This window comes from Misgurnus anguillicaudatus, unplaced genomic scaffold (genome assembly GCF_027580225.2).
Source record: "Misgurnus anguillicaudatus unplaced genomic scaffold, ASM2758022v2 HiC_scaffold_33, whole genome shotgun sequence".
NCBI classification, from domain to species: domain Eukaryota; kingdom Metazoa; phylum Chordata; class Actinopteri; order Cypriniformes; family Cobitidae; genus Misgurnus; species Misgurnus anguillicaudatus.
The window spans coordinates 8,281,902-8,297,892 of record NW_027395283.1 but is presented as its reverse complement, the minus strand read 5'-3'; the positions used below and the strand labels follow the sequence as shown (position 1 = coordinate 8,297,892).

At 37.6% G+C, this 15,991-nt stretch overlaps 1 protein-coding gene across 1 annotated transcript in view; it reads left to right on the top strand.

The window, feature by feature from the left end:
- The first annotated feature begins 1,378 nt into the window (after positions 1-1,378).
- LOC141363220 (protein NLRC3-like) overlaps positions 1,379-15,991 on the top strand; it is a 54,686-nt gene continuing 40,073 nt past the window's right edge. Inside the window, exons 1-3 of the mRNA XM_073865810.1 lie at positions 1,379-1,484; positions 8,446-8,538; positions 8,720-10,495. Of these exons, the coding sequence (XP_073721911.1) occupies positions 1,417-1,484; positions 8,446-8,538; positions 8,720-10,495 (1,937 nt within the window). The 5' untranslated portion in view covers positions 1,379-1,416. The remainder of the gene's footprint in view (positions 1,485-8,445; positions 8,539-8,719; positions 10,496-15,991) is intronic.

The window sequence follows — 15,991 nt, the reverse complement described above, 5'->3', positions numbered from 1 at the left end:
CTACTAAGTGGAAACTGTTTGAAAGAGTGTGTTTTTATCCATAAAAGATAAATTTCAACGGTGAATCAACGTTGAAATGCCGGCTGGGATATCAAAATAGCATTAAAATGACATCAACATCATAACATCCTGATGTCAAATAGATGTAGAATTGACATCAAAATGACATCAGCAGAGGTCAAAATCTTGACATCAAATTGACATCAACACTTTGACGTCAAAATGACTTTCATTTTTGACCTATTCTGTGACGTAATTTTGACGTCGATGTTTGATGTCAAATTGATGTTAAATTGACATCAAATGCCCGCTGGGTTTGCCTAGACTTAAAAGCACACTTTAATGTAAGCATATTGTTTATGACATTTGTTTTTTACAATTCATTACATTCATGAAAAGCAGGAAGTTTTTAGAATTACATGAAACAATAATGATATTATGATATTATATATTTAATATTGTATACCAACGCCATGCTTGCCCATTTAAAGGCTGCAATCTCAACCCTTGACTGCGATTGTAATGCATACCACCGCCTCTCGCAGTCGTCCGAGTCTGCTGCATTGATCTGCAAACAAATCCTCTCCCCATGCGCGGGTTGATCCGAAATGAGCGTGTGCCTGCGGTTACGAGTCATCCAAAAATATTTTTTATGATATTCGGGTCGCGGTCGGTCGGGTCTTTGAAATAAAAATGCCAGTAAACTATTTTAAACAATTATTATTTAAAAAAAAATGCGGGCCAGGGAGCGGGTCGGGTAGCCTATATATCATGTATGATCCAGCGTCTATGGGCTTTTGGCGAGTTCATAATCCACCGTCATTTATTTATTACATTAGGCTTCTTTAATATGGGCAACATTTCCTTGCTTTAAGTAGTTTTTTTAGGCTAATATGTAATAATAGGATGTAAATTAATCAAGCAAGTGTTAATGCAATGTCATTTTTTATTATTAGGCAATTGGTGGTTTTCATTTGGGTATTAGCTACCTTGATTTAATTTAATTTCATTCACGACTTTTCTTTTATATATGCATTTCGATGGTATTACTATTATTATTTTGTGTAGGACACAGACATATCTTGATGTTGTAATTCCATGATTTGGTGCGTCTGTGTTATGTTCCGCATGACAGCCTGTCATCTAACAACCAATCACCGTGGTCATTGCGAGGCAGCTCGTGCATGAGAATTGACGTCATCCGTAGCAACGGAGACTCACTCTTAGTTTAGGAGTTATCATTTTTCCTTACTAAAAGTAGGTCTGAAAGGCGTTGTGAATAACTTTTAAGAGAAAACTCCTAGCTAAAATCTTTTAGTGCGATTTAAGAGTACTCTTAGTGGTAAGATAAAATTCTTTGTGAATACGGCCCCAGATCATCAGAAGAGATCAGATGCAGAGTTCAGTTGTGTGTCTATGAAGAGCGATGTGTCTATAAATCCCCCATTGAACTTTAAGAATGAATCAACATCTCCTGCTGTCAGGTATAAAACACTGTGAAACATGATTATAGCTTTTATACGATGATGTGTTTTGTTAAAGAGATGATAAATTATTCTTGTGATTGTGTTTAATAAATGTTATCTTCATTATTATACAGCACATGTTCACATAGAGACACATCTGTACAAACACTCTGTTACAGTCTTTATATTAAAATAGTGTAAATGAAAAAGTCATATGAAAGTTTTATTAGTAGGTTACATTCACAGTAGAGATGGGCATTTTACAATAATATAATAATCGAATATTTGTATGTTTAAATGACGTTTTTATGTATTGTTAAGGGGGGTGTCATGATTCTCCAAATCCTCCATTCAATTACATTTTTGATTCTAAGGTCACAGTTCAATTCGACATGTTGCTATGCCATTTTTGGACTAAATTTATATGAAATATAATATCTGACCTTGAACCCGTAGAGTCGTGCTGCCAGTGTAAAAAAACGGTACACGCACAAACCTGATAAAATAAATCTTCCTGTCAGTGCTTTGCACCTTAAAAACGCGCTTTTATTACCGTGAGACTATACCCCAATAAGTCATGTTTAAATGCTGTTTTCATAACTCTTAAGCAACTGAAATAAGTTGTTGTGAAACCTAAACAGATTTCAGTTCAGAGAAATGACCGGTCCTGTCACAGACACCGTTCTGCTGTGCACGCGTGTGTGCTCTTTCTGATTGAGTTCAGCTGAAGGCGTGAGGCGCTTGCTGTTTTTTTGTTTCTCATGTAAAGAGCAGCTCGCGTGGTGTCTCCTGCATCTGCTATGCTATCTTTTAACTTGCTGTAGCTAGCGAAGTTAGAGGAGGTTGACTTGCAGTACTCAACACGTGTGCTTTTTCATCTTGGCAAGCCGACCTGCTGTGACATTGGGGCGTGGCTGTATCGATGATTCAATTTTTTTAATTCAAATTTTGAGGTTATGACATTTCACAAGCAGAAACATTAATCTTTATTGAAATTTTTCATTTGTAGTTGAAATGCAACAAAAATTTAGAATTTGGTACCTATATGAACGAGAAAAGACAGAATGTGATTTGTATTTGCATTTGTATGAAAAACTACAACTCCCACAATGCACAGCACTGCAAGCCACTCCCACTAATACAGAACACTGATCAACTGTGTGCTATTGTGTACATAAATACCACTATGTTACTATAAGAAAGAAAATAGAAACACTCACTTTATAGTCAGACGTCCGTTTATCACTGCATGCTTTGGCTGTTGCTTCCAGTTTAGGATTCTAAAATATGAATCCAGGATGCTGCTGTCCATATACGGTAGAAAGCTTGGGTGGTTGGTTTACCACATAAAGTAATTGTGTTGTAGGAGCTTCACTCAGTCTCTTATTTATTTTTGAGAGTGCTTGGCCAAACCTGTAATAATCCCAAAGAAGAAAATGCTACACACAAACGCGTCCATCGCACAATTTTACTCAACAGACGCGCTGGCCCGTGAGCCGAAACGCGCCTGTGAAACAAACAAAACAAGTACCTCTCTTCCCCGGGACCATTCACCACACAAACGTTCATATCCTGATCTGATGCAGATATTTCATACAGAAGGCACACAGCGAGAGTACCGACACTACTAGTCCGTCCAAGCTTGCGCCAGTCCTGCCTCCTCTACCCAGCAGAGGCCGAGGCTGCTCCCCCCTCCCGGGCTTCTGGCCGCAGGTCTTCGCTGTATTGTATTGTATTGAAGTCTGGCTCGCTCCATATTGTCTGTTAGCTTAGCTTAGCATAAAGATAGCGGCTGATTGTTTCTTTTTGGTTATGTTCCTGTATTTTCGTAAGTCCCACCCACTGATCTGTAATAGGTCTGTAGCGAATATTACGATTTTACAACATTGAAAGAAGGAAGTGCAAAACTGAAATCAGTTTTTCTCCCGTCTCAGGGGAAACTGAGGGAATGATGCACGACCATAAAAACATGACTGTGGTTCTAATGATACAAAGCTTAATGCAAATCAGTGAAGTGTCCCTTTAATTATATATTTTTTTCACAATTTCATAGAAGGCTTATCATTAGGAAATATCCACAACAAGATAAGCTTATATTCTGAATATATGTGTTTTAAAGTTGAAAACATTGTTTTCATTCTTTAAAAAATGGCCTGCATAAAAATAACATTAAAACCTCACACGAAGCGAATGCTGAGTCAAATCCTTGGTGTTTCAAGTCGGTCGTTATTACAAATTCAGTTCTGTTTGATCTCACAGAAACCCCAAGCGAAGTTCAAAGTTTAAGAACTTGACATAAAGTACACTATCATCATTTAAACAGACTCCAAACACAAAGTAAGAGCCTGGGGTGAATGAAAAAACATAACAGACTGCACAGTCAGCATATGAATATCTTCTTTATTTAGTTTGACATGTTTTTGTGAAGAAAGACAACCATATTTAATCTACCTGCTCCGGTGAAAGTTCTTCATTGTACAATGCAAGGAAAACTCTGCTTTGCGCTTATTCAGCAAGAACTAACAACAGACATTTCTAACTAGAATAAATGAATTTCACATTATTTTACAAATAACCAGGGCTGGGTTCCCCGAAACCTTCTTAGCTCTACGTCTTTCTTAAGTTGTAACTTAAGATGTACCTTATCATTAATACGTGTTTCCCGAATCGTTCTTAGTTACGCATGTAAGGACCCACCCACTGGCCCAATGACGGAATCCAATGGTGTGGCGAAGGGATCACGTGTTATTTCCGTCCATAGCGCTTCTAGAAGAATAATTCCATATCAGGGTTAAATTAATTTTTTTGACCTCTGTGTTTAAATTATAATCTGACTCCAATTTAATAAAGTAAGTATTTAGTACATTATTCCAATTATCTGTTGATCATAATTTAGATATCTGATTATTTATAAATTCCCATAGTCTTAGTTATTTGTTCATTAGGGACCCGATATCGCACAGGATATATGTCGGCCGTTGCGTATATCTCAAGGACACAAAATTTCCCGTTCTGATCCTAGTCAGAAGTTGCCAGGTAAACTAATATTTTTATGTCTGGCCGCCCCATACTTGCTCCGATCATAAAAATAGTTACTTTAGTCACGATCATGCAACTTGTTAAGTCAGATGATGTGCTCCATTCATCATCAAAACACCAGTGTGATCATATCCTGACATACTTATTTTGCGGTAATACCAGACTCCTAATCTATTGGAAATAATCATTTCTGAAAGAATTAAAATAAATCAATACAATTTCTGAATAATTTAGATGAAACAAATGTAACAATTTATTATACCAGGCAGGTTCCAGCTTAAAGAACATCAATTAAAGAATATCATACAGAATATGATTCAATTCCAATTAATTAAAATGATAAACAGTTGCAAAAGTTACAAAGTCATGCCTGGCAATAGACACTCTGGCTGGGAGAGTACTTCCATCGTGGATATAATACACCCAAAATGCTGTGGGAAGATTCTTGTTAAAGATTTCTTCCATGTCTCAATACACACATAGTGTGGGAGCTTCTGGGTACAGAATGCCTCCCAGAACATTTAGTCAGGCCACCTTTTATATACAGCTTGAGACAAAGACATCGTAAAACTACAAAATCCAGTTTGACCTGTGGCAAGTGATACTTCGGGGCACCTGATGAAACTAGCCAGAAGTATCCTGGCAAAACGCCACCTCCACAAGAAATGCATTTTCTATATTAAGTTCTAAAACCTTGATCCATCTTATCTTATACTTAGAAAAGAAATTAGACCTTTTTACTCATCACACATGACCTTTAAAATAATACTAAACATGAATATAAAATTACAATCTTAGAACCACATAATAAGTATACACTACATCATATATTTCTGCAGATACCCAGTGATACAGTATAAGCCTAAAGGCTAACAGTTCAAAAGCCTTTGTGATGAAGAGATTAGGAGCACAAAGAGTTTCATGTCTGTAACCAGTTTAACCTGAGGGTCAAATTTGGGTTAACAACACCACATAAGGTTTAATTGTTTTACAGTGTCTCTTTATAAATAAACTTAAAGTTTATTATATACCTGCTGTACTACAACTATCCCTTCTGTAAGTCATACGTTCGGAAGGTTGGTCTGGAGCACTCTTATGCTGCGTTTACACCAACCGCGTTTCAGGCGTCAAAATCGCGTCTACCGCGCCTAGTTTGCCGCTTGAACAGTTTGAATGCATTCGCACGTGTAGAGCGGAGTAGACGCGCGGAAAAAGCAAGCATTTGATGCGCGTCAGAGGCAAAATCCTCTTCTTGTGGGAGGGGCAAGTGCTATGTGGTTGTCTGTTTGCAAGATGACTGATGTTGATTGTGCATTTATCAAGAGAGTTACCTGTTTGTATTTGGTAACCTTACTATAGGGGGAAAATAAACGGCGTAGGTCGATAAACATCACGTGACTCAAAAGTGAAATGTATATTACAACTTACCAGGTTGCCCAAAGTCCTCACTGACACTCTTCCAAACAAGGTCCTTTTTATTTCTGTCTCCTCTATAGAAATAAGAATTTGTGTCATATAGCTCCAGGTGACTGCTTACGGACAATATCAAGTAGGGATGCACCGAATATTGTGTGATGACGCAAACAGAAACCGCGACCTGCACGTGCTTGTCTGAAGCAACATGTAAGCGATGTGGATGTATTTAACCGCAAAAAGGCGCTCAAGTGAGCAGTTGTCTGTATGCACAGAGGCACATGCGGTTGAGTGTGTCCGGTCCAGATGTGATCATCACACAGTATGCCCTTCAAAGATCAGAACTCTTCATGTGTGAACTTAAGAGAGAGTCGCGCAAATGTGTCTCATACTGTAGTCCATTAACATACATTTGCCGAATAAAGCAATGAAAAACAACGTAACGTTAATATGCTGCGCTGTTTGGGATTCGCCCTCTCTTTCTGTGTGTGCGCGCGTTTAAGTGCCACAGCACCAAGCAGGCTCCTGATTGGTTAAAGCGGGGCGAATTCCGCCAAAGTTCAAATTTTTCAACTTGGGCGTCAGCCGCAAATTCGCGTGAACCGCAAAATGCACAAAAAGCACCATTTGTGTTTCGATACGTCATCCGTGTCCTCTTGACGTGATGACGTATTACGTGAGGTCGCGCTGGCGTGTCACACAGCCGGAGGAAGATGAGAAATTGTGGTTTAAAAGTGAATATTTTTTATTTTTCTTGCCAAAAATGACAATCGCTTCGCTAGATAAGACCCTTATGCCTCGTTTGAGATCGTTTAAAGTCCTTTGAAACTGCAATTTTAAACTGTATTAAAGGGATTTACTCACTCTCATGTTGTTACAAACCTGTATCAATTTCTTTGTTCTGATGAACACAAAGGAAGATATTTTGAGAAATGTTTGTAAACAATTATATTCTTTTTTCCTACTATGGAAGTGAATGGGGCTCATGATCGGTTTGGTTTCAAACATTCCTCAACATATATTCTTTTGTGGTTATCAGAACAAAGAAATTTATGCGGGTATGTAACAACATGAGAGTGAGTAAATGAGGACAGAGTTTTCATTTTTTTGGGTGAACTATCCCTTTAAAACTGTTAAGTGTTGGGGTCCATTGAAGTCCAATAAAATGAGAAAAATCCTGGAATGTTTTCCTAAAAAAAAAAAATTCTTCTTGACTGAACAAAGAAAGACATCAACATTTTGGATGACATGGTGGTGAGTAAATTATCTGGATTTTAAGAAAATGGACTAATCCTTTAACAAATAAATTACTTCACTCAGTAAGAGGTTGTTTCGCTTTCTTAAAGTTAAAAATATAATATTAGAACAAAAAAGAAAGAACAGAAAGATTTATTGAATGAGGCCGATAATAAAAAAACAGCAATATACCAGTCGAACACTAGATTTGATACCTTATTGCTGACTGTGCAAAGTTGTGAGCTTAATTTAACAACACTTCACAAAGACATATCTATTGCTAGTGTTTGCTGTTAAACGGTCATCTGCAGTTATTTGCTTCATTTTCCACAGAACACCACATATAATAAATATTCTCTGTTTCGTTTCGTTCTTCGTGTCTGTCTTGGTTAGCTTTGCATTAACAAAATAAATTAGGCTATATAACAGGAAGCTAACAAATCTCTCATGATCTGGTGATGTGGTGGAGCCGGTTGACAAAAACAAACAACCTGGTGTAAAACTCTAAATACTTCAATTAGTCTGTGATCTTTATTGCCAAAACAATCACAAATACATACAAATTAATTTTCATGTATAATTTACATCAATTCTGTAAAAGACAGTAAAGGTGAAGTGAAAAAGCCTAGTGGTGCCACATTAACCCTTTCCCCGCCAGCGATTTTTAAAAGTTGCCAGACAGCACCAGCATTTTTAATGATTTTCACAAAAGTTTAATGCCTTCCAGAAAATGTTCTTCTTTAAACATATAAACATACAATATATCAAATGAAAGAACAGACCCTCTGCTTTAAAAAACATTGCATCCTACCTCCATTAGTTCTCTTTATATCACCTCTCAAATATGTGTGTGTGGGTTTCATCAAAAATAAAAAAATTGAGCAAAAAGTTGAGATAATTGCATTTTCCAATAGATCAGATTCAGAGCGATCATCAAAAAGTGCTGCGTCTGAACTGTTTGGGAGGAGGGGTTCTTTCTGGTTGCATAAGTTGGGTAGGAGAGATATGGTGGATAATAGCGGTATTGCGGACTGTCGGAAAAACTCGCCATTGGCAGGGACGCGATTTCTCTTTATTGACGAGTTAACTTGCCAATGGTGGTGAAAGAGTTAAAAACAAACATCCAAGTCACATTTCTTCTATTCAAATTATAATTGCAGATTAAATATTCAACCATTCATGCATATCCCTAATTCACAGCAGTGTAAAAACTATAAAGGTAATAGTTACGTGAAAATTCCACTAATATTAAAGTGTAAAGAAATTCTTGATTCTCATTCTTGCCATCCAGACAAATAACAGAACCTGACTGTCAGAGGAGGAAGATTGAGCAATCTGTGAATCAACCACAAGACTTCAATGAAAACATGAGTCCTCATTTCAGGTGAATTATAGGATTTTATTTTATTTAGTAGTAAATGTTGATCTTTTCTGTTTTGCATTAATGTAACATTTTACAAACCATTAAGAGTCCTGTGTCTAATGATACAAACATTTTGTTCCATACATTTTTACTCATACAGGTATTTGTGTAATAATCTGAGTTAATATTTATTAATTTACAGTCATGACTCTGATCCTGCTGAAGTCCTGAACACATTCAGATCAAATCTGAGGAAGAAGTTTGAGTGTTTGTATGAGGTAACATTAAATAAGAGAAACCCAACACTACTGAATGAGATCTACACAGAGCTCTACATCACAGAGAGTGAAAGTGGAGAGATCAGTAATGAACATGAGGTGAGACAGATTGAGACACAATCCAGAAGAACAACAACAGAGGAGACACCAATCAAATGTAATGACATCTTTAAACCTTTACCTGAACAAGACAAACACATCAGAAGTGTGCTGACAAAGGGAGTCGCTGGCATTGGAAAAACAGTCTCTGTACAGAAGTTCATTCTGGACTGGGCTGAAGAGAAAGAGAATCAGGACGTCCACCTCATATTTCCACTTCCTTTCAGAGAGATCAATTTGATGAAGAACAAAACACTCAGTCTTTTACATCTTCTTCATCTTTTCTTCCCACAAACAAAAGAAATGGAAATCTTCAGTGATGAATATAAAGTGTTGTTCATCTTTGATGGTTTGGATGAGTGTCGTCTGTCTCTGGATTTTCACAGCAGTGTGAGGTTGTGTGATGTAAGTGAATCAACCTCAGTGGACGTGATGCTGACAAACCTCATCAAGGGGAATCTGTTTCCCTCTGCTCTCATCTGGATCACCTCCAGACCAGCAGCAGCTGATCTCATCCCCTCTGAGTGTGTTGATCGAGTCACAGAGGTACGAGGATTCACTGATCCACAGAAGGAGGAATACTTCAGGAAGAGAATCAGTGAAGAGAGTCTGTCTGATCAAATCATCTCACACCTGAAGTCATCCAGGAGTCTCTACATCATGTGTCACATCCCAGTCTTCTGCTGGATTTCAGTTACTGTTCTAGAGAGAATGTTGAGTGAAGCAGAGAGAAGAGAGATCCCCAAGACTCTCACTCAAATGTACACACACTTCCTGATCATTCAGACAAACATCAAACATCAGAAGGACTATGAGAAGAAAGATGAAGACATGATCTTCAAACTGGGGAAACTGGCTTTTGAGCAGCTTGTGAAAGGTAATCTGATCTTCTATGATGAAGACCTGAGAGAGTGTGACATTGATGTAGCAGAAGCATCAGTGTATTCAGGATTGTGTACTCAGATCTTCAGAGAGGAGTTTGGTTTGTATCACGGGAAAGTTTACTGCTTTGTTCATCTCAGCATCCAGGAACATCTAGCAGCTCTTTATGCTCACATCTCCATCACAAACAATAAACGATATGTGTTTAAACCAGCTTGGTTTTCTATAACTTTTAAACAGCCTTCATTATCTGTGTTACATCATCGAGCTGTAGATGAATCTTTACAGAGTAAGAATGGACATCTGGATCTTTTCCTGCGTTTTCTTCTGGGTCTTTCACTGGAGTCCAATCAGATTCTCTTACAGGATCTACTGACACAGATGAGAAGATGCTCCTACAAGAAAGAGGAAACTGTTGAGTACATTAAACAGAAGATGAATGAGAATCTGTCTCCAGAGAAATCCATCAATCTGATTCACTGTCTGAATGAACTGGGTGATGATTCACTGCTGCAGGATATTCAACATTATGTGAAATCTTCATCAGTAGGAAAGACCAAACTCTCCTCTTCACAGTGGGCAGCTTTAGTATTTGTGTTGTTGATGTCTGAGCAGCATTTGAATGAACTTGATCTAAATAAATTTATTGGAGATAAAAATACAGCAGATGAAGTTCTTGTGAGACTGCAGCTTGTGATTAAAGAAACCAAAACACTCCAGTAAGTAAAACTAACAACAATCACATGACTGTTTACATATTAAAGCAACACTATGTAGTTTTCCATGTTAGATTGGCTTATGGCTCCCATATGAGGTTGAAAAGCGTAACAGTGCAATAGTGTTGCTTTAATACAATTAATTTAATTATTTTATGATTTTATTTTGAACTCTTACTTTGGAAGAATCTTTTCTAACAAAAGTCATTTTCTTAATGTTGTACATAAATCAGCAGTCAATCTCAAAAAAGTTCCCAATGTTCTGCCAATATAAAAAGTGTCCAGTTTTCTTGACGTTCTAAGAACGTTTCTGTGTTGTCTGAACGTTAGATGAATGTTACATTCTACCATTTTAAACATTATGACAATTTCATGTTTTAATTTTCACACAATGTTTAAAACAACAACTTATCTACCAACTGCTACAGAATTACACTAACTTTACATTACCATAACAAATGTGTTTTATATACATAGCGTTAACACAACCAGGGAAGAACTAGCAAACAAAATGTCAAGGGTCAAGAGTCCAACTAAAACAAACACTAATCACAATAATGATGACTTTAAATGAAACAAATCATCAACATCTAAACCTAATAAGTGAATTGTGTTTTCTACAGCAATATTTTTACAGAACATTCAGAAATGATGTTTTATGGGGTGGTTTCCCAGATAGGGATTAGCTTAAACCAGGACTAGGTCTTAGTTTAATTATGAAATATAAATTGTTTTAACAAACACACCTTACTAAAAACATTACTTGTGTGCATTTTAAGGCAAAACAAATGGCATTGATGTATTTTAAAATATGTCAGTGCAAGTTGTTTTCGGTTTGGACAGCTATTACATTTACTTTAGTCTAGGACTAGTCTAATCCCTGTCTGGGAAACCACCCCTATAAATTTTAAAATAATAAAATGCAATGTTTCTCTATCATATGGCTGGACGATATGGCCAAAATTTTTATCACTGTATACTTCTTCATTTCGGTCGGTATGGTATAAATCCGATAACGGTATGCATATTAAAAAAGCCTCAGGAAAAACTGCCAAGAATGCCTGCAATGGATGTCTGAACCAAAAACAAACCTCTGAAAAAAAGTTGGGCCACCGGGTTGTGTTTCTGTTTTGATATATTATGGATTTCTTCAGTCATAGTATTGACTTTCATAGTTCCATCTGTGTTAGTCTATAGTTTTGTTCAATTAGCTATTATAGTAATATGTGGAGAAAATATAAGTCAACGTGACCCTAAAATTATTGTAGTATTTAATGTTACATAAAGTAAGAAAAATTAAAATTACTTATCTACTTGTAATTGCTTAGCAAGCTAGATAGTGAAAAATTATACATTTATTTCATAATCTAATCTAATATTTTTTATACAAAGATGACGGTGTTGACATGTTATGGTTGTCACAGTAGCAGTGTCCAAAAATATGAAGAAGTTTAAGAGAAAATATCAAACATACAGGAGCTTGAGTGATCTTGAAGCATGCAGTAGAGCTGAAGGTTTGAAAATGGGGTCCTCAGGAATGCAGTTGACCCTGTAGTTGTCTGATTTTATTGGGTTTTATAAATATCTGACGGTGGCGAAGAATATGTGGGACACATTTTGAGCAACACAAAATAATAGTAAATATTGTTCAAACTCACTGTTTGTAGTTTTAATACATATTATGATGTACTCTTTCATGTGGTAAATATATTATTCAATTTAATTATTACTTTTGGCTTTTTTAATCAAGTTGAAATGATTATCTCTTAACCGAGGACAGCTGATTTTGTAGGCAATGGGACAGCATATAATCATTAAATTAATAAAAAATGAAAATAAACCTATAAAAGAACCTTACATATGTGCAAAGGACCCCCTGATTATAACATTGATTCTTTTTCTTCATGAAAATGTTATTAATTTCCAACAGAATTAGCACTTTTCTTAGTGGGACATGTTTTTGCCAAAGTTTCAAGAATCAGTGATTTGATACTAGACATTTAATTATATTATACATATAACTCATAGGTGACACAGCAGCATACATACTTGTATCTTTGCTTCTCATCTTTATTCTTTTCTAACCTTGGCACTTTATGGCTTAAGGCTATTTTTTCTCACCAGTAATTTAGTTTGTGTTTATTACATCTCCTGTTCTCCCTCTCTATATGGTATCGTCATTGGAAGCTGTGACTTGATGCAAACTGACCCCACACCTCCTCATACTTCTGAGTGACTGACAGCTCTTCTCTGAACAAACACTACAAAGTCCCGAAAATATTAATTGATCGCATGGTGGTGTCAATGATATGATTTGACGCAAGGTACAGATGAGCGAATTTAAATCCGTATTCCATTTGCTTGTCGTCCCAGAGATTGCGGCTCATGGATGCTTAAAGGACAAGTTGGGTATTTTACACTTAAGTGGCTGTTTTCAGATTGTTTATGATGAAATAGAACGGTTTTGACTGAAATTTCGACATATGATGCTGGCCCGAGAATTTTCGGGTGTTTGTTGTTTCACCTCCCACCTCTACAATGGGTGTATAGGTGCACAGGAACTATCCTTCCTAAAATTCATTGAACTTTCGTTTACAAAGACGTGAAACTCACCGAGTGGTCAGGGGTGTTCACTGATATGCTCACACAAAAATGGCTACAAAAGATGCTTTCCAACAGCTGTTTTATCGTAGTTATTGTCCAACTCCATTGACTTGTATTAGATGTGCTGTGAGGTATTACTCCGCCGCCGGAAACGTTGTTTCTATTCTTGCAATTGGTAAAGGTGGATTATCGTCACCAACTGGGCTGGAGTGTCTATTATTCAAGCTCTAAGCGGAATAATGTACGGGTGTGAGGCGTTTGGAAAAATAGGTCCACAAGTTTACAACGAATGCTAAAACACCTGTTGGAAAGCATCTTTTGCAGCGATTTTTGTGTGAGCATATCAGTGAACACCCCTGAACACTCGGTGAGTTTCACGTCTTTGTAAACGAAAGTTTAATGCATTTTAGGAAGGATTGTTCCAGTGCACTTATACAGCCATTGTAGAGGGGTGGGGGGGGGGGGGGTAATACAATAAACACCCGAAAATTTTCGGGCCAGCATCATATGTCCAAATTTCAGTCAAAACCGTTCTATTTCATCATAAACAATCTGAAAACAGGCCTTTAAGTGTAAAATACCGAACTTGTCCTTTAACTACAAGACACCACACGTTTAAGAGGGAAGTAGCCCCTTGACCTGTGTTTAACATGCGTTTTTACATGTGACATATGAACGGCCACAGGACGCCGTAATGTATCCAAATATCGGAAATGTGTTTAGAAACCATATCACTGTTATCGAAAAATATTATACTGCCAGATATATTGATATTGAATTATTGTCCAGTCCTACTCTATCATTTACATTACAAGCAAATAAGTCTATAAAACATTTGTTGTTTTAAACATTGTGTGAACATTAAAACATGACATTGACATAACGTTTGAAAATGGTAGAATGTAACATTCATCTAACATTCAGACAACCCAGAAACATTCTTAGAACATCAAGAAAACTGAACACTTTTTATGTTGGCAGAACGTTTTTGGGAACTTTCTGTTGTACATTTATTGTCTTAGAAAACTAAGAATAACAAAGGGAGACGTTGCTTTATTTCAGACGTTTAATGAAAACAAAAAATGAAAGCGAAAGTAAATACAGCGTGTGCTTGTTCAGCAAATAGTTCACAAGATGGCGGTTCTAGAATCCACCAGAACCATTCACAAACCTTCCCGTGAATCACGTGACCTTTACCATTGCTCAAGGCATCCTGGGTAATGAAGTCCATTCACAAATCAAAATGACACAATGTTTTAACCACATATGTATCTGTAACATGAACTGTTAATCTAAATGTTGTTAATCTAAATGTTAACTTACTAAATTTTAACTTATCAATCTTAACCTTTGTAACTATTATTTTAAATAGTTCTCTAACAACTTTTTCTCAACATCCTCCCCCCCATAAACCACAGTTTATGATTTCCAAAGGATACAAAAGCTGGATGGGTCTCCGCAGAACAGTCCCTGAACTTGTGCAAACTGCACATGACCTCACAAGGCCATCACGACCTGGAAACAGTTCCTCAATTCTTCCTAGCTTCCAGCTCTGTCTTGGGGTGTTATCTTCACCGATTAGTGCAACATCTCTGACTTTCAGCAAAGAAGATTGTGGGATGTCGCAGCGATGAGCCGACTTCAAATTCAGCAAGTACTCTCTCCGCCATTGGTTCCAGATGCTATTCATAAGTCTTTGTCTGTAACGCCACCTTCTGTTCATCTCCTCCTTGTTCGCTGTTGGATGGTTAGTCTCAGCTGCACATGGCTTAGGAGGCAAGCAGGTAAGTCTCTGACCCACCAAGAAATGAGCAGGTGTGAGTGGCTCTGGCTCATCCACATCATTGTGCACATAAGTGAGCGGCCTCGAGTTTATTATGGCTTCAGCTTCAGCCAGAATGGTGCACATTTCTTCAAAGTTGAGTTTAGCTCTGCCTAGCACCTTTCTGAGAATAACCTTGACTGACCTAACCAGCCGCTCCCAGAATCCGCCCCACCAGGCTGCTCTTTCAGCGATGAACCGCCAGGTGATGCCTTTCTCTGAGAAGAACTCCCGTAGCCGTGGATCTTTAATGCCTTTCCAGAGCTCCTTCAAATCTTGATCAGCTCTCTTGAACGTCTTGGTGTTATCTGAATAAAACACCTTGCATAATCCTCTTCTTGAGATGAATCTTTTTAATGCTAACAGAAAGTTCTCTGTGGACATATCTGACACCAGCTCTAAGTGCACTGCTCTGGTTACAGCGCAAGTAAACAGTGCTATATACGCCTTTGTCATAGCGTTCTGTGTCTTGACATAGAGTGGCCCTGCGAAGTCCACACCAGTGATCTCAAATGGTGGTGACTCTGTTATCCTATCTCTTGGCAGTGGCGCGGTAGTCTGCTGTCCAGCCTTTGCTTTGAATTTCTTGCAGAATACACATCTGGACACGACCTTCTTCACTACCTGTCGTGCCCTCAAAATCCAATACTTCTCTCTTGTCTGCACTAAAGTGTCTCATACACCTGCATGCATTATCTTCTCATGTTCATACTGCACCAACATTTCTGTGTATCGGTGATTGTTGGGCAAAATCCATGGGTGCTTTTCTCTGTAAGAGAGATCAGAATGCTGGAGCCTTCCTCCCACACTGAGCAGCTCATCCTCGTCCAGAAATGGTTTTAGCTCTCGGATTCTGGAGTTGGTGTTGGCCAATTTCCCTGCTTTCAGCAGATCAATTTCAGAGCTGAAACTCTGGTTCTGAATCAGCTTTATCCAGTTTTTATTTGCTTCATTCAGCTCTTCTGCCGTCAGTTCACCACTGAGTTTTATGCTTGAACGGGTGTTGGTGATAAACCTTTTTATCCAGGCTGTTTCCCGGAGCACAGTTTTTAGTTTGCTGTACTTCTCCAGAC